At 46.6% G+C, this 27,682-nt stretch overlaps 1 protein-coding gene across 1 annotated transcript in view; it reads left to right on the top strand.

Annotated features, from left to right (window-relative positions):
• The first annotated feature begins 2,065 nt into the window (after window positions 1–2,065).
• Window positions 2,066–27,682, top strand: part of atosa (atos homolog A) — a 59,604-nt gene continuing 33,987 nt past the window's right edge. Inside the window, exons 1-2 of the mRNA XM_083760113.1 lie at window positions 2,066–2,166; window positions 3,092–3,240. Coding sequence (XP_083616239.1) covers window positions 3,210–3,240 — 31 coding nt within the window. The 5' untranslated portion in view covers window positions 2,066–2,166; window positions 3,092–3,209. The remainder of the gene's footprint in view (window positions 2,167–3,091; window positions 3,241–27,682) is intronic.

The following is a 27,682-nucleotide window of genomic DNA, read 5'->3' as shown; positions in this document are numbered from 1 at the left end:
TGTTTCGTTAATTTGAAAATGGAGGACCCTGTCCCTGATGTAATCAATTAAGTCTTAGTGCTTTTTCTGGTTCTGGTACCAGTTTTTGTATTGACCTGTCCTGTACTTTCCTGTACCCATTCTGCAATCTGTTAATAAAATGTTCAACCAATCAATCAGTCTTATGTTGTTTATCTCTCAGGGAATTAATTAATAAATGTATTTGTAATGCAATATAATACGATTTGTAATCAAATGGATACTAGTTATTTATGCATATATATATATATATATATATATATATATATATATATATATATATATATATATATATATATAATTTCACATGGTTACACTGTAGTCTGTAGGCCTAAACCTCCGAGACCACAGGCTTTAGTAATTCCATACACCTCTTCTTTCCTGCCACAAGATGACACTATAGCTCTGATTTTGTCAAACAAAGGGATTATTTTTTACTTGTGACGTGAGTTAAGATTCTTATGTTTTGAAGAAATGGTGGCTTTGTTTATGTCAAATGTTACTGAAAGTGGGCTATACAATCCTATATTATATGAAATAATGTGTAAAATAATCTAAAACTGAGGTGTGTATTATTGGGATGGATCATGGAAGGGGTCTGGATTGAGAAAGTGATCCCTTACCAGTATACTTGCTAAAACGGTGTTAACCTATGTTTCCTATATTATCTATCAATGTAATCAAACTTCATTGGAAAATGTAATGTACGTGGGCTGATTATGGCCGAGTTACTTATTCTTCCGTAATCTGATTACGTAGTAGTCAGTCAATCAATCATCCCTAGTGTTCCTGTACACCACGGTAGAACTATAGAGTATATCCTAGACACGGGTAGAACAATAGACATTTAAAGGACAATGTCTAAGGCTGCTTGCCTTTATCCAAAAGCAAGGCAATTAGATTTCCGTTTGTATTTGTGGTTTTAGAATTGTATTATCTTTTGATTGACTGTCTGAGACTCAGGTTTCAGACAGTCAGCTGTAGCCTACTGTACAAACCAACTCCAAAATAAACAAACAAACTGCGAAGCCATTCAATAACCATACATTTAATCGCTATAATAAAACCCAATGCAGTCACGAGCACTGAAGGAACATAATGTTCAATAATACACTGACTGAACCACCTCACGTGCGGTGGGAGCGTGAACGCGCATTTAGCCCAGTGGTGGTATCCAATCAGTGCAGAGAGTTGGACCGTCCCACTCGTGTGTGTGTGTGTGTGTGTGCATGCGTGCGCGCGCGCGCGCGTGCTTATAATGGGAACAGTGGGCAGGAGCCAGAACTAAGGACGGCCTTTTTAGTTTAGATTTACACACTGGTGGGAACACAGTCGAACACTGGCTTCATGACATGTCCCTAACAAAAACGTGCATGGGCCTTGCGCCCCCCCCCCCCCCCCCCCACACACACACACACACACACACACACAAAGTTAGCTGCTAGTGATACTTCTTCGGTTGCCATAGCGACGCTATGTTGCTGTCGGGCAGAAACCTTGTATCTCCATATTTATTTATTTTTTCTTTTTCCGTGAATGCATGATCATGATCAGTAGGCTATCAGTAACAAATAACAATGAAGCCGGTGCGCCTTCACTAGCTGTTACAACAGCCTAGAGTTTTTTATTCTTGCACCCAGCCTACTATTTGGTATTTGGATGTGCGTGCGTGCAGTCTTTTGGCTGTTTTTCAGCCTACTCTGCTACTTAAAGTGGTTAATTCTGTCTGTCTGTCTGTTTGTTTGTTTATTTAAAATAATTATATTATATTAACAAGAGCGTTGGCTGAATAATAATTACATTGATTTGATCCCCATTCTTCGTACTGTGAAATAAAAAAATCAACCAATGAATCAATCAATCAAAACCAATTTCCTGACGTAACGGTTTTATTTTGGATATACGAGGTTGCCCACGCGACACCGGCGGCGGGCAGGTTCATTTGAGGCTGGACGGAAGTGACGTAGCGGGGCTGTTGTTGGGACACGTGACACAGTGCTGCACTGATCTGTTTTGACAAGCAGCAGAACACTGTAACACACACACACTACACACACACACATAACACAGCAGCACGGTGCTGGACGGATGGAAGGATCAGTCCGTTAAAAAAAAAATGTCAGTTAACTTAAACGACACCGTTTGACAGTGAGTTGTAGGGCCAGGCCAGTGTTCCGAATGACAGTCAGACACCGTAAAAAAGTGTTATTTGTAGTCGCAGCGCAGCATCGGAGCGCGCAAAGCACTGGGCAGCTTTTGTTGTTTCGTGTGAAAGTTTTTTAGATGAGGAGATTTACAAAGGAACTCGACAGACAGGTAGAACTGCAGACCGAATCATCAGCGTCGAACCCGGGGGTAGCTTCTTTAACACCGTCGAATTTAAAAAGAAATCGCTAGAAAGAGAACCGATCCGCTGAAAGAAAAAGTCTTCTTCACACCATCATCATCATCATCATTGTGTGTGTGTGTGTACCTGCTCTGCGGTGTTGCTGCTGGCGATAGAGATACTAAGGGGGGTTGGGTGTTTTAAGAAGGAAGGACGGTCGTCGTGAGTGATAATAATCGTATGTGTTACTGGTTCCACTGGCACAGCTATGTTGTTGGTGGAGCACCAGGGTAGTTAACACACAGCGCGACGGGTTCGGTTGGTTGTCAAGCGGGTTGGAGAGAGCCGTGCAGGAGTCTGGGGGAAAACCACAGCAGAGATGCTTCTTTTCCACGGAGGAGCACTGATGATGATGATGGTACGGGTGGTGGAATTTGAGACGGAGGGTGACAGGAAGATCGTTTGCTGCTAGCCGATTTAGAAGTAGTCGGGTTCGGTTACGAGTTGTTGGCAGGGCTCGACCCACCATCGGAACCCTCCCCCCAGAACCCAGATTGATATAGACAGGCTACCAGAGATCCAGTTTTAATGTTCTGCTTGCTGTCAACTAGTTGAACGTTAACGGTCGTGCTGCAGCTCCATGGAAGCGTACAGTAGCATGCTAACAAAGCGACGCTTTGTTGTCGGATAGGGATAGCAGCACAACAGGGCTTCCCCACAGCTGATATTGTTGCTGTGCTCATACAGTGAAGTCGGGACCTGATCTGCAGGTCTCCAGGCCTTGTTGTGTTGAAGACGTCTGAAGAAAGACATCACCGCCGACCCAAGACCCCTGCCACTGGGGACCCTGACGTGACGACTGACCATGACACTGGACAACATGAAATCTGACAGAGGTAAGTTATATAATAAGAACGATAAAACTGTATACAGTACATAGCCCCAGCTCTCAAACCGCTTCATGGTCGGCATCAGAGATGGCCAATGTACTAATGCATTTGTTTGTTCTTTATTTGGATCCCCGATTCTGTCATTGTCAGAATCGATAAATGTATCTATTGTACGAAAGTCTAAATCTTAGGCTAGGATATCCCCTGTGGATTAGCTTCCACGAAGTGGTCACTATAGTCTTCCTGGGGTCCACACAAAATGTGTATATAAAGCCAATGTTTTTTACAATAGCCCACACTACATTTGGATTCTATTTCTATTGTAGTACACTTCTGACTTTGAGTGTAACAATAGTGGTCAGCAAGCACTGCAGGCAGACAGGGCTTTTCCAGAGTGGACTTTTTGAGCGTACAGCACTACAGGACTGTACCCAGAACATCCCTTGGGGGAGTAATCAGGCCAGGGCCAGTCAGGGAATGATGTAACAGCTGGTTCACTTGGTCGCAAGGATGAATAACAATAGTTGACCGGGGACATTTAGGACACAGCCAACAACAGGCAGACATCAGCTACACAGAATGTAAATTAATCTTCTGCTCTGGGTTCTGTGTGTCGTTCCCACACGTCGGTCATGAACTGTTGTCTAACCACGTAGTCATAATCTGTTTCTTTGTTATTGGAACCACGTAACATCCAACAGCAACACCCTTTACCATGTGTAAGCAATTTGACTCCGGTTCGGTGACTCACATTGTACTTTCACATTGAACAGCTGATATGTATGCCTTGAGTCAAACCAAACACTGTTCTTTTGTGTTTTACATAGCTCTATAGTGTTTCTTGTCTTACTTGCAAAGTAGCTGCTTGCTGCTGCTGCAAGTGCAAACAAAACGTTCTTGACAGCCACCCTGTAGTGGTGTGCGTGGGGGGAGGGGGAGGGAGTCTCAAACCATATGGGCCACAACCTGTTTACACGTTGACATACTGTATCTCTGTGGCGACTGGCAAGGAGCAAAACAAGGGCCAGAGTCAGAGAAGACGTCTTTGTTTGTTTTGATGTTGTTTTGCTAATTACACAATTGCAGTGATTTGTCATGGCTAGCTCAGTACAAACATCTCTCAAGAAAGGCCCAGTTACCCTGAGTATTAAAGATAGATGTAGTATTGTATAAGCATCTAAAGTAACTAATCACGTTGATTGATTCCGCATGTCAGTCTGTTTTTCCAGGTCAGAGGTGGTTTGAGGTGTCAACAGCACACTAGCTCCGTACTTTAAAGTTGGGAGTAATGCCAACACAGTGTGTCTCCTGGGTTTGACGAGATTATCTGCAGTCAGTCAGTTAGCGATGGTTTGTGTGTGTTTGCTTATGTGTTTGCATATAGTGTTATGAAACTGGAGATGGGGCAAGCTCACTGGTCAGGAGTTCGGGGGCCCGCCTTGTTCCACAATGTGCTTAAGTTGTATCAAGACACCCTCAACAGCCAAGAGTAAACACATCCCCCTACAAGGGCAGGGATTTTAACCCTAGCCTTGCCTGCAAAGACCCACATGCCTTTATATATACTGGATGCACTGGTCAGACCCCTATCAGGGCAATGAAGAGGGCCAAAGGACACTTGACTGACACTGTACTCTGTAATTATAGCCTAATAACACATACCGTGCACATGCTGCTGGGTCAGCCATGGACAGCACAGAGAAACTCCACCTCTGCTGGCAGCCTGGCACTGTTCCACAGTTTGCAGCTCCCTGCCCCTTGGGGGTTGAGATATTATTAATTTTGGAATGGGTGCAGAACTTCAGATTAAGATGATTGTTAGAATGTGGAAAAATAATAACTATGCTGGAAAAATCATGTAAGGGGAAAATCTTTTTGTTACCTAAAACTAACCAGGTGCCCGTTTTGGCACCTGACCGGCCCACTCCGGAACGATGCAAGTTTGGAACGATCATGCAAATTGGGAATCCCAGAGCCTTCTATTTGAGAGTTGCATCAATGAGGGGGCAGAAAACAGCGCCGGTCACATGGTTCATGTAACTCAAAATAGTGACAAACGCTCATGGACTACAGTCAGTGCTCGGTGCATTCCGTAAACGTCCGGTTCAGGGCTTTGTCACTATTCACCAATAGAAGTCTATGTGAAGAGCCCGATGAAGTGAACGGAGGTGCTGCCTGAAAGTCTCTGAAGAAGGCCCTGGGGAATGCATGTCCCACCTTGTTATACAATACCCACCTGTCTGTGTCCCTTTTGTGGCCATTTCATATATGGAGATCTCTGTAACTATCCGTCTGTCTGAGTGTCCTTGTCCCTTTTACGGCCATATATGGAGATCCCAGATGTCATCAGTATATGGGCGTGCCCATGTATTAGCCTATGGGGGGAGATCTGTGCTCCTTCCTTGTGCAGTGGTAAATGTCTGTGGTGAATGTCTGAAGAGTGCAATTGTGCAAACTGCAAACCGACTGTGGAAACTGGAAAGTAGACTGACTAAAGTAATCAAATCGCAGGTGTGGGGAATTTCCCAAATCAAGCCTAGGCCCATTTTGGGCCACAGCCCTTTCTGACAGTTCAGTCGGATCTGGACGACCTGATCTGGCTCTGCGAGTCGGTCGGTCAAACTTATTTTTTTCTCACCAGATACGTGGATTATCATGCGCTTTAAATAAAGTGCTATATAAATGCACCATTTACTTGACATTTACTTTAAGTACAGAGATTCAGTGCATTATTATTATTGTAAGAAGATGGATGTTTTCCTGGCTTCATTGTTATTGTAATATCTTGAAGGAGTGAGTCATGAGGCTGTGCTTTGATTAGTTGCGTCAATGACCTTTGCCCCGTCTTCTTAACGATTGTCATCGTGTTATGTTGAGCTACGCCCCATCACATTCTAATTATAAAATTGATTACTAACTGTGTGTGACTATGACTGTGTGTGTGCTATTGTTATGGTGGCGTGGTGATGGCAGACTGCTTGTAGCCTAAAGACACAGAGGCCTACTAGCTTCTTGTCCTCATCCGTTCTCTGTGCTCTCAGAGGGAGGACACTGCAGTGGTGACTGCTGAGAGAGGAGCTGTTTACTTTACTTAAAGGGGCATTCCACTCATTTTCAACATTTTACTATGCCATTAATTTACCTTAGAGCTGTTGTGTGGAAATAATAAAAAAAGTGTTTCCTAGAACTGTAATTAGGATTTTTTTCCAGACCTCTAGTTCTAGGAAACACAGCTCTAAGGTATATTAATGACATAGTTAAATTGTTGAAAATGAGTGGAATGCCCCTTTTAAGCAACACACGGAGCAGACTGAGGACACACAGGTTCGCGCTTTCTCTTTGCCGTTTGCGGTGCCGAACCTGAGAGGTCACCGCCCAATAGCGTCATGCCCTGGAGGGGGAAGACCAGCCCAGGCATGTGCTGGTCATCCTGACACCAGTGTGACAAACTTCACAGGTCATGATGACCAGATTCCCCACCCCCATCTCAGATCAGGTTTAGGTAGGTGAGAGTTAAGACAAGGCAAGGCAGGCGGTGAGATGCTGATGGGATTAAACTCATTAACCCTCACCCTCACACCTTGTCCGTCCTCTTCACCTTTGGCTGATCCTACACAAGCCTGTAGTAGTGAAGCCACAGATGGCCAAGGGGTTGAGGAAATAATGGAGACAAGCAGGATGTGTACTAGATCAAAGCTCTCTTATTCATTTTTATCCCACAGACATGATGTCTGTTTATTTATTTTTTGAGAGAGAGAAAGAGAGAGAGAGAGAGCAACATATTTCTTTCGTCCCAAATGAAGGCTGCGCCCTGGAAGCATGTGGCTCAACTGGCAGCTTTTACGGGCCCTAATCAAGGCCAGTTATTGGAGACTAAGGGCCCATTGACACTAGTGCTTGGTCAAATATGGCTTTTCACATCTGCCTTCAAACGACAGTTCCAGTCAAAGGCAAGCAAGCCTACACTGTTGTTGGTGCATAAGCCTTCATCCGTCACCCTGGTAGGCAGAGTACATACTAGAGGAAATCTTGATTCAAAGCCTGATTGTGCTTGTTTTTGCACCACAAAAATAGGCAGTCTGTCTCCAACTATACCTACGTAGCTCTCCTTAAAACCAGGTTTTAAAATCCATGTCAGGGCGGGGTGTCCAGATTACCAACTGAGAAGGTAATCTGTAGCAGAGAGGACATATGGATATATTTTTCATACAAAGAGACAAGCAAAGAAACAGGCTGTCCTCACCTTATGACTCCCCCTCCTGTTCTCTCTCTCTCTCCCTCTCCCTCTCCCTCTCCCTCTCCCTCTCCCTGTCTCTGTCTCTCTCTGTCTGTGTCTCTCTCCCATCCCTCCCTCTCGTGCACAAAAAACACTGTGCGATGATGTCAGCACTAGTCATGTTGAACGGTAGAGGAGCAGAGGAGAACAGTTAATTTGTTGGCTTGGCTAGGGCTTTCTACACCATGATCATCCCCACCCCTCTCTTTCAATTTTTGAGGGGCCCCTCCTATATACAGGTTTGTTTTTAGTTCAATGTTTGTTTTAGAAACGCCATTGACAATGAAGGGAACATTTACGTCATCTCGTTCCTATTCCTAACACAAACATTAAATCCCATTAAGTTTGTTTCACATTATCATTACATGACCTAATCATAGCAACATAGACTTTAATATATTAGCGCCCCTCACTTCACACAGGTATGATTCTTTTCCCTTTTTGAGTGGTGCAACCTTAGGGTGCAGCCACGTGTGTGTGTGTGTGTGAAGCTGAGTTCTTTGCACCACTCACTTTCAGACAGACTGAACTTTCAATTCAAAGGAGCTTTATTTGGCACGAGGAAACCTACGTTTAGATTGCCAAAGCTCACTCTGTCTCTGCCCTCCATCTCTCCTCTCGGTTTGTCTTTATTATTTACTGTGTTTGTTCGGAGGTCCTTCCTGCGGGAACGCTCTGCGGTGGAGCCGGTGGAGGAGGAAGGGTTAAAGGGAAGTCCACACCCCCGTGTGTGTGCCCCGGCTCGTGATTACAGCTCCGAGCGACCCCACCCCACCCCACCCCCACCTCCTATACCTATATATCACGGACAACACACCAGGGGATCACAGAATACACTCTCACTGATGGGAGAGACAGATAAGTGCAGGGTGTCACGCTATCAGGGCCATCGTTCCGCACAGCACCTGTGCTGCCTGCTGGCTGCCGCTGACCTGTCTCTGTCTGTCTTCTGTGATTCAAGGCAGCAGGCATAACAGGTGCTCTCTGTGCCTTTGTGTGGTTGCTGTTCTTGTCCTTCTTGCACAACAGTCAATGCAGCACAACGTGTGTGTGTGTGTGTGTGTGTGTGTGTGTGTGTGTGTGTGTGTGTGTGCGTGCGTGCCTGCGGACTGAAGTGAGAATGTTGTTGTTTCCCATGATTACCATGTGCTGTACTGCTTTGCATGACTGTACAGGCAAGTCAGTGCCGCACAAACTTGTGAAAGGACACAAACATTATTGAAAGCCCACTTGAAAGCAGCTTGATTTTCCTTTTTTTTTTAAGATTTCTTATAGTAGGTATAGGAAATGGAGAGAGAGAGAGAGAGAGAGACGGGGACTGACACACAGCAAAGGCCGTCGGGATCGGGACTCGAACTCACAACTCGCTGTCAGGCTACATTGGAGCCTAGACCGTGGCCGGACCGCTAGGCCAGCAGTCCGGGGCCAGGTTGTCAGATTTTAAGAAAACCAGAATCATTTTCACATCATGTCTATTGTCTATAGTTTTGGAATGAGTGGTTCTCTCCAGAACCCTCCTGCTCCAAATGGGCACGCGTATGTCACAAAGCAACTCATTAACCCATTCTGGTGTTGGCATCATGTCGCGCTTTAGCTATTGAAAAATAGCAGATCTACAAGCTCATAGCGCACCACCGAGTGGCGCGCTACGAGCTCGTAGGTCTGCTATTTTTGAACAATTTAAGAGCGACTGACATAGAAGACATTTTTAGAATCTGATCTCAGGTCAGGATGGGTTAATCAATCTGATCGACTTCACACATGGCGGGCGAATTGCCCGAGTATACCCAAGGTGAGATCGTCGATCAGATGAGTGGTTCTCCACAGAACCAGCCCGCATCCCCGAAGAATGGACGCATGTTTTCCGAAAGGACATGACGCCAGTCCGTTTTAAAAACAGAAAGTCGACGTCGGACCAAAAAAATCGATCATCGCTCGGCAGCACACACGGCTTACGTTTTCAACACCCCCACACCTATTGTTAGAGGAGGTGGAGCGCCGCACTGGTGACATTGGGTGATAAATACCGCTGCTGGCTATCCATTATAAGAGGACCCTATTCAGAGACCCTTGAGCTGCATAGATAGTGTGCACACACACACACACACACACACACACACACACACACCAACAGTCACCACCGTTGCCATCTCATCAGCTGCAGTGCAGATATCCCCCCATGCTGTTCGGACACATCTGACTGGCTATAATAAGTAGCATATCTGCTACAGCTGATATGCACTTCCAGTGTTCCCAGTCTACTAATGCTCTTACTCTTACGTAATGCATGGAGGGGAGCTTATCTAGAACACTGACTCTCTCTGTCTCCCCCCCCCCCCCCCCCCCCTTCCCCACTCTCTCTCTCTCTCTCTTGCTCTCTGTATGTGCAGACAAAGCACTTCAACGTGCACACAGAGCTGTATATGGGTACACACGGGCTTAAAGGCTTGGTGGGACTGTATTATGTATATGTATAAATATACACACGTGCGTTGTAGTGCCCATCTTCACTAGTCGGAGCAGTGCAAGGGTAGCTAGCAGCTACACTGGGCGCTGGCAGACACATCATGCATGTCGGAGGAACATCACACAGAAAGGCCACATTTTTATATTTCATCATACAATGCTATGGTGTAGCTATAGCGGGGAAAAAAACGTACAAGCTCACGTCTCGGCCATTCTGAGCTTGTAGATTGACAATTGTCATTATTTATTTCTTAACAAAACCTGGGTTGTCACTTGGTCATAGCGCTCGCCCACACCACACACCCACTCTTAACATGCTTGGAGCAAGCTATTCTCTCCAGGCAAATCAGGCTTAATAAACCCCAGGCTTGGGTCTTTTAGCGAGACACGCATAAATATAGCGAGTCACACATCCAGACTTAGACCAAGGCTGGTGGGGGGGTGTCAGTGCCGCAGCACGTGTCACATGCGAGTGTGTGTGTGTGTGTGCGTGCGTGCGTGGCTTCCACTGAGCTGCTCAGTGCTCACATCAGCTGAGCTCGTCGCATCCTCCGCCCCTGTGGCTCCTCTCAGCCAACCAGCAGCCAGCTCCACAGGAACGGGAAGAACCATCTGGACCTGTTGGGTTTCTCTCGGTGGGCCGGGGCTGGCTGTCCAGGACCAAATCTCTCCCACGCTTTCTTTTTCTGTCTCTGGCCTGTCTCCCACTAGTTATTTTTGACACCTATACCTCTATTAGTCTCTTGCACGTTCCACACCCCGCTATCCACCTTCATCCACTCTCTCTTTGTCCATGTTTCAAATATAGTTTTGTCGTCGTGTGTTTATAGCCTGTGTGAGGTGAGCAGTACAGGAGTACACTTTTTGGTGGTTCGACATTGCAGCAACAAGAGTGGCTTGTTAAGTGTTACAACCTAAATAGGTTGTTTGTCACTCGGGTGTGGAACACGACCCCACTCCCCGAAATGCAGCATTAGGCCCATCTTTCCTCTAGCCTACTTGTGCTAGATAGATTCTCCCTCCTACCAATATTACGCATACTATTTTTGCATTTTGTTGGTGTATTAAGTAATGAAACGGCTTTTGTCAGGGTTATTTGGTCTGACTGTAGGCGTAGGTCTAGGTCCACCATTAGTCATGGTTTGGCCCTACAGCATAATGCATAACGTGTACAGTACAATACAGTGTGTACAGTATTGACTATCTCTCCACCCTGTATTACAAAACCTGTGTAGTGAGGTTGGAGCTGCCAGCCAGGGACCTGATCAAGTGAATGCATTTCTGGCTTTCTAATCTCTTATGTGACATAATATAACTTGAGAGAGGTCTGCTCTAGGGCAGCACATGCCACAGGACTCACGTGTGTGTGTGTGTGTGTGTGTGTGTGTGTGTGTGTGTGTGTGTGTGTGTGTGTGTGTGTGTGTGTGTGTGTGTGTGTGTGTGTGTGTGTGTGTGTGTGTGTGTGTGTGTGTGTGTGTGTGTGTGTGTGTGTGTGTGTGTGTGTGTGTGTGTGTGTGTGTGTGTGTGTGTGTGTGTGTGTGTGTGTGTGTGTGTGATGTTTGTTTTTTGAGTGCATTCTTTGTGTAACTTAGCCTCTGTAGTCTAGTGTAGTCTCCTACTGCTGACTTGTCCCTCATTCTTATGAAATGTTCTCCTGTGGTCCCTATCAGTTGACCACCACTGTTGTTCTGAACAACCTTCAATACACAAAAAGCCAGCAGCCGCTTTTCACCTGACACTGATGAGTTTCACCGGGAGAGTGTGAAACTCTACCAGAGCAGTGTTTCTCAAAGATGTGTCTGGGATGGGAACCCTTTTTGGTGTTTTAACTAAGCATTATGTTTTAACTAAGCATTATGTTGTACTTTATCTATTGAAAAATAGCAGATCTACAAGCTCATAGCTATTTTAGAAGAATTGTGGAAAAAAAATGCGGCACAAATCTTTGAATATATATTCATTTTTTTTATTTCGATGTCAGGCCTTTAATTGTCACATCTGCTATTTTTTAACTTATGGAGAAAAAAAAGAAGAAATCTTTGAAATTTGAAATATTCCAATAATTTGTCCAAATGGGGGTTTGTGGCTTTAATGAATTTGGGGGTTTGTGACATAAAAAGTCTTTGAGAACAACATCTCTAGACTGCTTCCCCCCCCCCGCCCCCCTCCTTTCCCCTGTGTAAAAACTCAGAGTCTCATCACACACACACACACACACACACACACACACACACACACACACACACACACACACACCAAGAGAAAAACAGAGTCAGGTGCACATAGGCCAATGCATTAGTTAGGGGACTGATAAATATGCCGGTCTTGTAGTGTACAGTACTCCCTGTAGGCTTTTAAAGGTCAATCGATGGCCGTTTTATTTTATTTGGGGACATATCAGGTGCCATCTCTGCTAATACTCTGGTGATAAAATTGCCACAGAATGGAGATATCCTATCAAGTATTGAAGTTGGATTTTCATTGGAAGATGTATAGATAGATATAGACACATTTATAGATTGTAAGTTGATAAATCTACCGTGTGTACGTACAGTACATCTGTTTATGGGTTCTGTGTCATTGCAGATTGTTTATAAAAGACTCGACGATGATTTGTGTCATGTTGGTATATACTATACTGTAGTATCTTCTTCAGTGTACTTGTTTGTCATTCACGCTAGACTTCGTGAGAACCGGATCCGAGGGATTATTTCTGTACGACTCGCTTTGCTAAAGAGAACCTTTTATCAGCAGATGCAGGGTCTCATGTCACTTTGTTCCCTGCTGTACAGCAGAGCAGAGTGAACTGACGGCACGCAGAGGGAGAGGGCCATGGATGGAACGGAGCACCGTCGGAGGCGAGGCTGAAGTGTCGTCTTGCTACCAGACACCTTGTATATGTGTCCCCAAAATAGTGTTATATAAGCCAGGAGCTTTGATCGGGTGCACGCAGTACGCACGCCAGAGTGACATGTCACACACTCAGTCTGCAACCCTCCTCTCTGCTGTCTGTGTGTCCGTCTGTCCGTCCGTCCGGGCCGAAAGCAGTAAAACCTATAGAACGTCATGTGGAATGGAAAAAATAACCTCCAGGGCAGACCAGAGGACATGGATAGAAGAGCACAATAGCACATTAACATAATATGTGTACATGGATGTCACGTGTGACATAGCGCGCGCGCGTGTGTGTTGTGCCAACACCATACTTCCGTTAAGTATGTGTTGCGTGTGACCTGCGGCTTTAACTTTTATACAAACTCTAACCTTTATACACACGTACACACGTGCATGGTGCGTGCGAGTGTGCACATACTGCCCACACACACACACACACACACACACACACACACACACACACACACACACACACACACACACACACACACACACACACACACACACACACACACACACACACATCCGTAGCTCTGCCTGGGGCACATTGTTTATTAACAGCACTGTGTGCTGAAGCTTCACCTGAGAGCAGTCGATCCTCTCCTCTTTCCTGTCCTCTCTCTCTTCGTATTGCTGTGTTGTCTGGTCATTAATTTCGGAGTGGCTCCCGAGTGACCGGCCGGTCCATACAGGTCTTGATTATACCCCCCCGGCCCTCCAGCACAGTCTCTTATCCTCTTTTGGCATCCGCCACGTCTAGTCAATCCCACTCGGGAGTCGGATCAATACTTAAAAACTCAGTTTGATCTCATTTTCTGATTTTCGGGGAGAGTTCACGCTTTTTCTTGAACTTTTTTATCTACAGCAGTGAGTTTCACACTCTGCCTGCAAGCTTAGCTGTGCTGATAACTTTGGGAATCAGTTTTCAATGGCGTGAGAGTCACCTGTGTGTGCGTGCGTGCGTGCGTGTGTGTGTGTGTGTGTGTGTGTGCGTGCGTGCGTGCGTGCCATGTGGCACACGGGACTCAGGAGCCTATCTCTTGTTTCCTTAGCATGAAGCAGCCTGGTGTACACGTAGACGTGACAGTATGCACGTACTCCAATCGTTGATACTGACTCTGAGTGCTAAGCAGAGAAGCTTAGCAGGGTTTTATAGTCCTTGGTATGACTCGGTGACGTGTGGAATTTGAACTCCAAAGTACTCCCAGTCTTGGTAGAGTCTTGTCACTCTGAACTGTTTCTGTGATGTGAGCCGTGGTCACCACATATTCACAATGTCTCAGCTTTGTGTGTGTGTGTGTGTGTGTGTGTGACTGTGTGAGAGAGACAGAACCACTATTTACTCTTTTCTGGTCCATATCCCACATTCAAACGGCTCAATCAGACCGGTCCTGTCCTTGTCATCGAGGCCTTTGGCCTCTTTGTTTTAAGTTGCCACCAGGAACTGCCAACACAACACTGACACACTTCCATGTGATCCTGGGAGCCAAACTGCTCCGTTGCTCAACGTGGACTCCGATGTCTATATAGATTACCCCAGTCCACTCGGTGTCGCCGAGAGAGGTCAAAGTGAGCGTGATCTTTTTTTGCGCTGCTCAGGTTACAGAGACGGGGTTGTCATGTTGCTCTAGTTTCCCCGAGTGGTAAACATGATAAAATGTAAAGGCCATGGCACCGTGACATTTTGTGTCTATTATTGTTAACTTGCTAGTATGTCCCTGCGACATACTAGCGTCATGCCCCAGGGGGTGTATACTTGTACATCAAGCTGCCTCACGCTACAGAAACAGGAGATAGGCTCCTGCCCTATGGGCCTCATGGCTCGGCAAGGCTACTTACCTAATTTTAACACTTTCTGTACACTTTTGTTTTTTAATCGTCGTCCTAGTGTCCTATTTTTTTTGGGGGGGGTGGGGATTATTTTAGTGGAAATTGACAGGCATGCGCCTGGACCACTTGGCCAGCGGGCGCCCCTCCTCGGCACTCTGTTTTTAAACGAAACAAGACTCTGTACTGGTGTATTTTCTGTTTCGGGAAAACTCACAACGTCACAACGTGTGAGCTTGTCGATCTCCCTATACTCTGCGAAAGCCTCCACCACAATACGGATGCTGGGGTTTAAAGTGGTTAAGCCAGATACATATACGTGTACATTCATTAGTGTTTTGGCAGATGCAATTCCATGTCGTATGTTGTACATGGCAAAGCTTTATGCTAAATGTTTTCGTTGCGAGCCCTGCTTTTATGAAAAGGCTGAAGGATGGCCTTCTGCTACAGTGTTGGAAAAGGGACGGTAATTGTGTTTACAGATTGGTACAGTACTACGTTTATGTTTACTGAAGGCATTTACTGCAGCAATTTGACCGGTCGTCATGTCTACAGGGTATCACTGAGAATAGACAGATCTCTGGACCAGAAGGACGGCTGGCATAGCCAGCCATGCGTCTGGGCGCCTAGGCTTCTAATGCCACCTGAATGCGTGTTGCGGGTTCGATTCCCCATCTTTCTCCCCCATTCCTTGTCAGTCTACTACTTAGCTATCAATAAAAGCAGAAAAAGCCCCCAAAAAGCCTACAAACGAAAAGATAGACAGATCTCCATTTGTACTAGAATTGCCAACCCATGTTGATCTCTTCTGCGAAGTCAAGACCGCCTCCAAATTTCCCTTTCTCTTTTCTTTTTACCCTGGCTTTTGTACTCTCACAGTAAAGCATTCATTGCCCTGGCATATGTCAGCTGACGTAGTTTGTAATGGTGTTGCACAGTGTGACAGGACAGCTAGATTCACTTCAACTCCCTACAGTGTGACATTGTTGACATATGGTGGTGGGTAGTCCTGGTTGCATCATGTCACACTCTGACTGTGAGTCACAGTCAGAGTGTGACATGATGCAACCTGTGACATGTAATGATGATTCTGTGAGATAGTGTGTAAGCAAGCACCTACCACAATCAAGTGGCTTATCAGTAGCGCTTGCAAGTGTCTTTCAATTAATCAAATAATCTTCTTTTTATATAGGACAATAATGATGATTCTGATTCTATAACAAAGAATCGATTAACCACTCAAGCATTATTTTATAATTCATCGCACAACAGTGTCTTGCAAAAATAGTGAAAATTGTTGATCTACAATTCTACATTCTACAAGCTAACAAGATGTTAGCAACGCGTTGTGAGCTTGTAGATTGCCCGTTTTAACTATGTTTAAAAGTTTTACACTTCAATGACATGCCCGAAATAGGTATCGATTAGTAATAACTTTATAAAAATTAACAATTTGGTTTTTTATCATTGATTTAATCGATTAGTCCGATTAACCTTTGCACCCCTAGCTATAAGTACCAGTGCCTACGGCCTTAACTCTCAGCTGAATTGACCACGAACCTTGCCTCGACATGCTATAGGACATGTTAGGACATGTTGCCCTTGTCTTAAATGTGACTGCATGTAATGCACCGATGTGTTCAAGACCATGGGCAACATGTCTGAGCATGTCCCAACATGTTTGCTGACTTGATACGCCAACCTACAGAGACTTTATTTCTCTCGGTCCGTAGTCAGTCAGTCAGTCAGTCAGTCAGTTGCTCCATTGGTCCACAATCTTCGAGCTCCAACTGAGAGCCGCTCGTGCCCTATCACTAATTACGTGTTTGTTTGTTTAATTTCTTTTTGACATTGGCCAGTGCTTTCTCCATGATGTTTTGTCGTTATTCAGGCAGACGGAAGGAAAGAAGTGGACAGGGAGAGAGCACAGTGAGGCACAGGAATGAATCTTGCGGTGGGATTTGAACCCGGGCCAGGCCAGCACAGTTAGCCTCCATAATATTGACCTACTTGCGCCCGCGGGGGGAAAAATGTGGTTTTGGCTCGACCCAGCTGATCGCTGCCCACAAGGGGCTGTGGAGCACTTAGGGGTTAGGCCGGGCGTCTTTGCTCAAGGACACGTTCGACCTGTCATATTTGACACATTGCTGGCCTTGCCTGGGAATTTAACCTGGGGACAGCTTGTGCAAAAGTTAATACATTTTACTCTGAAAACGAGATACTTGGTTAAGTGAGAAATGTGGACAGAACATCGGCGTTCTGATCAAAACCATGGACAGCGCCGTATAGATTCAGAGTACGTTTTGTTGGCCCGTAAGCAAGGAAGTGAATGGCCCTCAAAAAAAGTGCAGCCTGGTCTCAATTCATCGAAAGAAAGAAATCGATTAGAATAATTGATAAGAAATTAGAACAAAAATGGGTAGTTGCAGCCGTGCATGGGTCCAAGATGCTGGTGTGTGTAATGTGTATATATATATATAAGTAGATTGTTCTGGGACGGGGAGGAGGCAGTAGAGTAGAGCGCTGAGCCATCGTCCTCTGTGTACGGTGTACACTGTACACTACAGTACTACAGCCTCAGGCAGGGCCTGTGTGATTAAGCTCAGCTGTGGAGGGCATGGTGGGCATGCAGGGAGGGATTACTACACAGCAGTGGACTCGACCGCGTACCCACTTACATAATGGGCATTAGTGGGACAATGATTTTTCACACAGAGCTGTGGTGCTCGGGAGGCCCGGGCGGGGGGGGGGTGGTTGGGTTTTGTGCCACGAACGAGCCCCTGGTCTCCCAAGGTCGGCGTGGAAGGGCACGGTTTACAATCCTGGTCTCTAAACCCCCTGGCCAACCGGGGCACCTGATGGAGGGGAAAGGAACCGGTCGGAAATTCAGAATAACGTGTTCCTTCCACACGCTACAGTATACGTCCGGCCACGGCGGCCAGGGACACTCCCCCCCCTGTCAGGTGAAAAGATGCAGCTTGGACTCCTCATTCATAGAAGGCAGCATGAGCTCAATCCGCTGCCCTGCATGCCAGGCTGGCAGAAGAAGAAGTGTAGCGCTCAGGATTACATTAGATAATAAAATCGTGGGATAAAAAAAATGTTTTGTAAAAAAAAAAAAGGGCACGGTTACTCTGAACACTGTGAAAACATCAAAGGTAGATTGTTTTATATACAGTAATATGTGCTATAAGGACTTGACAGTGGTAGTTTGTTATTGGAGCCTTTCGTACTACTTATATTTGATTTGTGTAAAAGGGGTGCAGCAATTCATCCAACTAATCATTCCTGACCATAAACGCACGCAATCTCTGTCCGTCTGTCTGTGTCTGTAGTTCACATATACCGTATTCGTGTATGTTGAGAACCGTCCGACGACCTAGGGGAGTGCATTGCTTGCCGGCGCCGAGTCGGGTCAGATAGGCGGTTGTCCAGAACCGCCGGTCCAACTGATAACGCCCATATATAGGCATATAGTACTGTATATATATGGAGATCTGGTTGTCCGGAAACTGGACCGATCCGACCGCTATAATGCGAGTGCCCAAATCTCTTCCATCAATTAATGTCGAAAAGGAAATTGCTTCTCGATTATTGGATTAAATCAAAAAGGCAGCTCCTGTCATTTTGAATGAACTCGCTGTGCAGCGTGCACTCTGCGTACTCTGATGAAGATCATCTTTAAATGCCCCCCCCCCACCCGAGTAGGAATTCAAACCACAGAACCCCTGCTAATGCTATTCATGAGAGCCATCATCATCCAGAATCATAGCCCTGATCCCCCCAGACTGTTTGCATTCACTGAACAGCCAACAGACCATCGACGGCCAAAATCTACGGAGTGCTCCGATTTTGGCGAGTGCATGGCACGTATAGAGGCAGGCAGACGACCCCCCCCCCGCCCAACTGAAGGTATGAAGCCAGTTCATATGCAAATGGAGCTGCTGTGCCTCAAACCCTCTGAGCCCAGCCATGCCCCCGAACAGAACGGAGGCTCTCTGGCGGCTGACTTCATTAAAAGATAGTCCTGTGGCAGCAGAGCAGAACCGGTCTTAGAGAAACTTAGTGGGTTGTGTGAATGTGTACGGTCGACTCCCGGTCTCGACAGAGACACGCGCACACAAGCACACGCGCACAGAGCAGCCCAGACCAGTTCTCTCTTTTATTAGAATGAAAAAGGTGTTTGTTAGTTTTATTTTGTTCCAGTGTTCTCAGAGCTTGTTTATGGACTGAGAGACGCAAACTTTTAGCACTTGAGTGTGTCAGCTGCTGCTAAACAATGGCTCCGGCTGAGTTTATGACTCACAGTAATGGATGCAGGATGGCAGGTTATGCGCGCGCGCGCGTGTGTGTGTGTGTGTGCGTGCGCGTGGTGTTGTCGGTGGAAAACTAATCACAGCTTGAGAGTCGAGTTCACAGCACAGAGAGTACCGGAGAGGGTTCCCCTCCACTGGAACTGTAGCACAGCCTCTCGACCAATCAAGAGAGCCTTGGGATGTTGCTATGTATGCTGTGAATCTGCCCCTTTTGTGTAGAGAGAGGGAGAGAGAGAGAGGGGCCGGGTTCAGAGTGTCATCGGGGAAAGTGGAAGAGGGAGGAGGAACACTCACTGGAAAAGTTTTCTCAGAGTTTGACAACCCAACAACCAAAACACAGCAACGTCGTAGAGACAGTACAGTGAGCCCTCTGCATGCCGACCCCATTATTTTCTCCTCAACACTTTTACACCTCCACCAGATCAACTTGTCACCTTCCTGCAAACGCAGAGCCAGTTTTCCATCATAAACGGTGTTTGACAGATGAAGCCCCGGAGTGTTTTTTTTATGTAAGTGGCCACGCCGCCTCAACAACAACAACATCCGGAACTTTCTTTAAGGGCTCTTATGCCAACTTAAAACAACTGGGGAAAAAATAATGATGTGAACTAAATTAAATAACCCAGCAGCAGCCTGCATGCAGACAGCAGAGCGGTGTTTGTTTGGCTGGATAAGTTGGTCTGGCTATAGCAGCTACAGTACTTCGGTATACCGGAGCAGCCATTGTTCAAGAGGGTTTGTTTTTCAATCCCTTGTGGCTTCCACACCGAGCCTGTACTTTAACTGTACTGTACTGTAGCCTTTCATCATACAGTGGCCGACGGCCGCATTCATTCAGCCTGCTGAAAATAACCGATTATCAAGTCGGTTGTTGTCTGTGAGCCATGCGGCCGGTCACAGGACAGTATAAAATAGTCTTTGATGTGTTGTGATGTCTTGAATAACTCGTACACTTAAGATGCTGACCTAAGCTTATTTTTACAGGGGGCTTAAGATAATATAATGATTTATTGACGATGTTCTGTCTGAGTAAAAAAGCCTATATTGTTTTCTGGGAACCTCTCCCAATCGTCACCAGGGGAGCATCTTATGTAGTCGGACCAGGCAGACTGGAACGGTAAAGCACTTGGTTTGTTGTGCTTAAATAGCATATCCACAAGCTCACGGCGCGTCATTGTAGATCTGCTATTTACTGAGCACGACACCGGCACGCAAATAAGCATGAGTGAGCCTTATTGGTGTGTGTGTGTGTGTGTGTGTGTGTGTGCACTGTGATTCATTGTGAGTGGAAACTAGTACATTATTAAGTAGGAGTGAGAACAAAGAGATCATGAGACGACATAAAGGACACACATCACGGTGTCATATTGCAGACACACAAACACTTTATATAACATCTTTAGACAACCACACACACACACACACACACACACACACACACACACACACACACACAAGACACACACTTCACAATCCCAGTGACGGGAACATTTAAATGTGATATCTGTAGTGTGTCGCCTAGGCAACACTTTTGTCCCCACCCCGCCCGACCAGCATCGGCACCCGATGCAAAATGAACGGCCTTGTTAGGCAAATGACTCGGATTGATGATGTGTGAAGCCTTCGCTCTGAGACATCGAGCGCACGCACGCACACACACACGCACACGCACACACACGCACACGCACACACACGGCCGGTAGATCAAGGTTCCACAGCGAGGGGTGACGGGTCTGGAGATCCGTAGGGGTTGTCGTTGTCGGGAATACCTTTTTGTAGCTTTTCTTTTTTAAATAGCCAACATATGAATGGATAAAGTGGTTAATTAAGACGATTGTCCACCGTCCTGCTTGGTCTGTTGACCAGCTCTAATGAGTGGTATAGGGCCGTCTTGACCCATGTTTAGCTATTGAAAAATAGCAGATCTACAAGCTCATAGCGCGCCACCGAGTGGCGCGCTATGAACTTGCAGGTCTGCTATTTTAGGAAAAATCGTAAAAATGCGGCACAAATCTTTGAATATATATTCTTTCAGAGCGAACGTTTTTTTTTTTTTTTTTTTTTTCGACGTCAGGCCAGCTGGCTCTCTCTGTTCGTCCCGCGGCGCCGGTTTCTATACTTACCAAAGAGTGGCTCCACCGGGGCCAAGTTTGTGAGTATATAGGTCGAGGTCGCTCCGGCCTCGATACCTCTAATCATTCCATTTGCCAGATAGAAAACTGCGAGCTGTCGAACGCGGTCCTGAGGGACACTCGAGAGTATTTCGCCCTCCTATAATCAGGCGGTGGCGACCGATTGAGCAGTAAGACCGGTTTCCTCTGGCTCGTCATATTTCGGGCCCTATTGCACCGGCTCGTGCTCAACTTTCCTGACGAGTGGGCAAGACGGGCCGACGACGCGTGCCAGATTTCACTTTTCAGGGGTTATTTCACCCACTGATTCACACGTCACACTCCTTTGTCTCACATCCTCCACACACACGGCCATTAGAAACGCTCATACGCGCGCTCCTTGTGCCCTGTGGTATTTTGACAGCTTCTGGCTTGCTTGTATAAGAGAGAAAAAGAAACCTTAATTAACACCATTAAAGAGTCTTGTCAGGCTCACAGCATATCTCACAACATGCGTTGAACGCTGCCAGGCAAAGACAGGCTCTGTGTCTATTTATATGGATTCTCAGTATCTCAGTGTGGGCTGCAGTAAGGAGATTTAATGTGGATGGAGAGAGAGAGAGAGAGAGGGAGTGAGAGAGCAGAGAGGTGACCGCGTAATCTCCCATTTCTGCCTCCGCAAAATCATCGCAGCTGTGTGTGTTTGAGCGGGGCGCGTGTGTGCGTGCATGTGACACGCGAGGAGGAGGTGGGGTCACGCAGCGAAGCTCACTGCGGCGCTCTTGTGATGTTAATTTCAGATTTCAGGTGACCAGCCGACGCTCTCGACTCGGCAATAAGTGCCACAGTGGAATGAGCCTCTGTGAAAGAAAGTGGGTGTAATCTCTCTCTCTCTCTCTCTCTGTCCCTCTCTAATGGAATCGGTCTCTCTGTGTCTGTTGCCCGCCGTTCCGTCACTACAGACAACGACAACAAAGGTTGGGAGTCTTGAGACGTCGTCGCTATGTGGTCGTTCATGTTTAAATTGCTTTATTAAAACATTTTTTTTTAATCTTTCTTGTTTCCTTGGTCTTATATCCAAGTGTAGCTGATTTGCGTGTGCGTGTGCGTGTGCGTGTGCGTGTGTGTGTGTGTGTGCGTGTGTGTGTGTGTGCGTGGCTAGCAGACACACCTCAGTGAGCTTGACTGGCTCAGACTGCCGCAGGAGAGGAACCTCCTCCTATACAGGAGTCTGTGCTCTCTCTCTCTCTCTCTCTCTCTCTGTCTCTCTCTCTGTGTCTCTCTCTGTGTCTGTCCGTCGGCCTCTGTTTCAGTCACCTTGTCTTCGCATCGTGCTCGATCTGCCCGTCAGTCAGTCAGTGTCCGTTCCTGCGCGTCTCTCTGTCCTTCTCAGCGATTCGGTTGGACCCCATGATGTCTCACACTGTGTGTTCCTGTCTGCCTTTGTGTTGACTACCACCACTACTGCCTGCCCCTGTCTGTCTGTCTGTCAGTCTGTCTGTCTTTAATTAGGCCTGTGTCCGTCAGTCTCCCGGCCTGAGTCTTGGGGAGTGCATGTGTTTGGTCCGACGTACTAACAGTCCTGCAGTCATTAGACCGACACCCAAACCCAACCCTAAAACTAACCTCACTAGAAGCCACGGGTTATATAGTTCCATTTCATCCCTGGGGGGGGGTGCTTTAAGCACTGACTACGTTCCTTGGCGCAGGTGCAGTCGAGTATTTCATACCAACAATGTCAACTTTGACCCCGTGGTGACCCAGGAGAGCCTATATCTTCCAGAGGTCACCAGCGGTTCAGTCTCTACAGAATCTTGACTGTCACAGAGACTGTGACAGATTGCTCTGGCGGTCATTAATAAGGGACTCGTAGAACGTAGTTGCATGCGCAACATTCGTTTCAACCTGCCACGGGGTTAGTTGTAACCGGCGACAACGCATTTCGGGGAGCCACGGGTGAGGTTTAACCTGCCACGGGTTAGTTGTAATCGGCTGCGCGCATGTCGGGAGCGACGGTGTTGTCGGACTGTTGGTATGTCTAACAAACGTACGCCCCTCATCTGACTGCCATTGTTAACTTCTTCACATGAGCCTCCTGTCTGCGTGGGATTCCGTCTGCGTGGCTTGTCGGTGTCTCCCATCTGTCTCCCGGTTTCCTCTATTTTAATGTAGTGCTTCTCAAACCTCAACATGTCAAGAAGGACCGCACTTACCTCTGACTGTGGACAAATGGAACGTTCCATTTGAAAAGCCATCAATTTGGATAGAAGAAACCCTCTCTAGAAGGAACCCTGAGGTCCCACAATGTCTCCCACTCTGAGAGCCACTTGGCCTGGTCTATACTTTGTGGTATTATACGACCTCCCGTCCACATGCTTCTGGATCTGTTGTGTTTTGCAGTCCGACACACCATCGTGCACCGAAGTATATATAAGTAGGGCTGTCAAAGAAAATCGATTCGAGTTAGAATCGCGATTCTAATGCCGTCCGATTCAGAATCGATTCTCATTTTCCAATTTTTTTTTTCTTTTTTGTACAAATGTACCTGTACCTGACAGGTACATTTGTGCAAAAAAAAGAAAAAAATGCATTATGGCCTGGGTTTCTGCATAGTGCATTTACTACCAGCTAAGCTAAGCCTGCCAATTGTATTTATTTTACACCTGTTTTAATACTAATGTATTGTTCTGGTATTGAGTGAGAAGAGATTTTGTAACTTTTGTACTGGTTCAAATTTGTGCAAGCTAAATAAATGAGACATGTTCTTACTCTTGGATTTAACCTTTGTGTGTTTAAATCATTCAGTTGATAAAACCTTTACAATTATACAAGCTTTTTACTAAATGTACTCTGCTTTCATGCCAGAAGACTGGAGTAGATCATGCTAAAATTCTATTTAATTGTTTTTAATAAAAATAAAAAACTGCTTTAGAATCGGAAAAAAATCTTTTTTGAATCGAGAATCGGAAAAATCGAAAAGATCGTTTTTGAATCGAATCGTCACCCCAAGAATCGGAATCGAATCGTGGGACACCTAAAGATTTGCAGCCCTATATATAAGGCTTATAATGTTTCTTCCTCAGCGTGTGTGTGTGTGTCTGTGTGTGTGTGACTGTCTCTCTCTCACTCTCTCTCAGGGGTTTCTGAGGACAGAGGTCAGGACAGCAGAGTGAGTGTTTTCTGGGGGCGGGCAGGGGTCAGATGTCATAGGTCAGCTCTCTCTGTCTCGTCTACAGAGAGAGGTTCTCTGAGGTTAGGGTTAGGTCACATGACTAGGCTGAGTGTGTCTGCCATTGGCTGTTCTCCACGCCCAGCGGCGCTTCTCAAAGTGGCGTCCATAGCAGTGCTGCACAATGAATCGAAAAAAGATAGAGATCTAGATTCAGACGATCACATTTTGTGAAGAATCACGCAGTGCTATAGTTGGCTGTTCAATTAATTTTAGTCACTCCTATTTATACATATTTTCGTGGGGAAAAAATGTGAATCGTGTGAGAATCATGATTCTCAATTCTTGAGATTCAAGAGCAAGACTCGTGCAGCACTTAGTTATCTCCCCCCCCCCCCCCCCCCCCCCCCCCCCCCCCCCGACAGGGACTATTTGAAAATAGCAGATCTAATAAAAGGTTGTACAGCTCAAATCTTGCATAAGTGTCTGTCTCTCCCTGGCACAGCATGCTGGAGCCCTGTGTGAAGAACATAAACAACACTAGTGCTAACCGTGTTATGTGGGGCTGTCTGCCACACACACACAGTGGTCTGGTTTCGTCCAGCTCAACTGGTGGACTGGAGAAGGGTAATGTTTTATTTATTTCGCCATGTGTGCTTATGCAACTTTGTGTGTGTGTGTGTGTGTGTGTGTGTGTGTGTGTGTGTGTGGTGTCACAGTGGACTGGGTCAGCTTATCTGCCTGCAGAAGGGAGGGAGGGAGGGAGGGAAGGGGTGAAACACCATAGCACCTCTCTATCTCACCTCTCATCACTCCCTTTTCTTCTCTGATTTCCTCATTTTCCTCTCACTCTCTCTCTCTCTCTCTCTCTCTCTCTCTCAAGAGAGCAAGCTCACACAACGTGCGTCGCATTGCAACCCCGATGTGAGCTTGCAGATTGGCTATTTTCAACAAGACATCTGCTGCAGAGGGAGACGTACCCCTTCCGTACTTAATTTGTCCAACATAACATGTTTTAGCTACAGTGTATTTCGCTTTTATTTTCCTGTGCAGCACTTTGTAAACCTTGAGTTGCATAAATGTGCCATAAATTAAAGTGGATTGGATTGTGAGCTTGTAGATCGGCTATTTCCAGTGCACGTCATACGAATAAGTCTAAATCGACTTAACCATGCAGGAATCAGACTTTTCAGCAGCACATAAAACACATTTTCAACTCCAGTCAGTCAGTCAGTTTTGGTTTAGCACTGACAGTTAAGACACGTTTGGCCTGGTTCAAGCATTGTTTCTCAATGTGTGTTCATGGGGGGGGATCCCTAAGGGTCCTTGAGGGGGGGCTCCATGTGGGGGTCCCTAGCTGGATTAACGATAGTACAGGGAATAGGAACCAAATGGACCCTTAAGGTCTATTCATTCATCATAGTCCAGTTTTGGTGAAGAGGGTGACCACCGCTTCGGTGGTTTAGTAAAAACAGAGAGATGTGTTGTACGTACGAGGTGAGCGGCGGTGACCACCGCGGCGTGACGTCATGTTGTAGTTTTCGGTGGTCACCTCTTCACCGAAAACCGGACTCTGAATGAATGAATGAATGAATAGGCCTTTTACAGGTCTGTCACTCTGAGAGTGTATACGTACTACGAACTGAACCAAATAGACCCGCAAGGGTCCACTTGGTTCCATTCGTTTACTCTCAGAGTTCTGGGGGGTCTGAGAAGCTCATGGGTTAACCCATTCTGAACGGGAGTCGGGAACCCATTTTGGTGTCAGCATCATGTTATGCTTTAGCGATTTAAAAATAGCAGATCTACAAGCTCATAGCGCGCCACCGAGTGGCGCGCTATGAGCTTGTAGGTCTGCTATTTTTTGAAAAATCGAAGAACGACTGAAGCCCGACACACACCGTCTGCGACCGCCGCGGCACAGTATTGCCGCGCGCCATAGCCACACGGCAACACCAACAGGATGCGGCGCGCTACCGTGCGGCTGGGGAAGGTTAGGCAACCCTTTAAGGTACAGACCTCAGCCACGCCCACGGATACCCGGATGGAGGCCGCGCGGCAACGCCTGGAAAATAGAACGGCAGTGCATCGGCGCGGCAGGTGAGGCGTGACCGCGCGCCAGCGCGCGTCGGACGCAGCCGGTGTGCGATAGGTTCATTGAAAATAATGGAGGCGGCTGTGTCCGACGCGCGGGGGACGCAGCCGGTGTGTGGTGGGCTTGACATTTTTTTGAATCTGATCTCGGGTCAGAATGGGTTAATCAGACCAGTGTGTGTCCAGTGGAAACCTCGTATGAATCTGATCTCAGGTCAGAATGGGTTAAAGCCTCGCACAGCCTCAGCACGGCCCAGCGCTCGCACGTCTGCTCTTGGCTGATTTGCATAGCTGACCCCGGGCTTCGGCTGCGCCAATTATTTACCAGCGACGTCGTTGAGGGTGTTTACTGTAAGCCCAGTGATCTCTGCCTGTCCTCCAGTCTGTCCTGTTGAGAGGAGGGTGTCTGTGTGTGTGTGTGTGTGTGTGTGTGTGTGTGTGTGTGTGTGTGTGTGTGTGTGTGTGTGTGTGTGTGTGTGTGTGTGTGTGTGTGTGTGTGTGCAGACTGCATCTGCTTATCTCTGTATGTGTGTGTATGGGCGTGTGTGTGCATACTTGTGTTTGGATGGGTGTGTGGCCATGCATAATGGGTGTGGGTCTATATATCTCTCTCTGTGTGTGTGTGTGTGTGTGTGTGTGTGTGTGTGTGTGTGTGTGTGTGTGTGTGTGTGTGTGTGTGTGTGTGTGTGTGCGTGTGCGATCCAGTCCAGCTGATCGACACAGGCTAGACTCCCAGTCTCAGTCTTCAGCCGCAGCTCTAATAATAAGATGTGCGTGCCAGCAGGCCACTGTGCATCTAATTCTGAACAGTTACATAATTCACATTTACATGCATGCTTGTCTGTGTGTGTGTGTGTGTGTGTGTGTGTGTGAGAGAGAGAGAGAGTACACGTATTACACGTGGAAGAGACAGACAGCTCTCAGAGTGTTGAATGTTGTGGTCCTCGCGGTGTGTTCGGCTGGTGGGGGAGTAATCTTTGGGTCTATTTCTGTCTTGTTGTGAGCCTAGCTTTGGCTCCACTGCACTCTGTTAGAGCACGCTTCAGATACCTTATTATGGCCATTAAAAAACACACGTAAACACGTGTGTGTGTGTGTGCGTGCGTGTGTGCGCGCGCATCTGTTGAATTTAAGAAGAATGTTGCAGAACAATGGTTTTTGTTGTGAGGAGTCGGACACCACTTACACCGCCACCGATGCTGAATTAGGAACGGACTGTTTTTGCATACATAGACGGACGGACCTTACACACACACACACACACACACACACACACACACACACACACACACAG

The sequence above is a fragment of the Protomyctophum parallelum genome (genome assembly GCF_964188405.1).
Source record: "Protomyctophum parallelum genome assembly, chromosome: 2".
NCBI lineage: Eukaryota > Metazoa > Chordata > Actinopteri > Myctophiformes > Myctophidae > Protomyctophum > Protomyctophum parallelum.
Note: the sequence above shows the minus strand (reverse complement) of the source record. Positions and strands in the feature narration are given on the sequence as shown.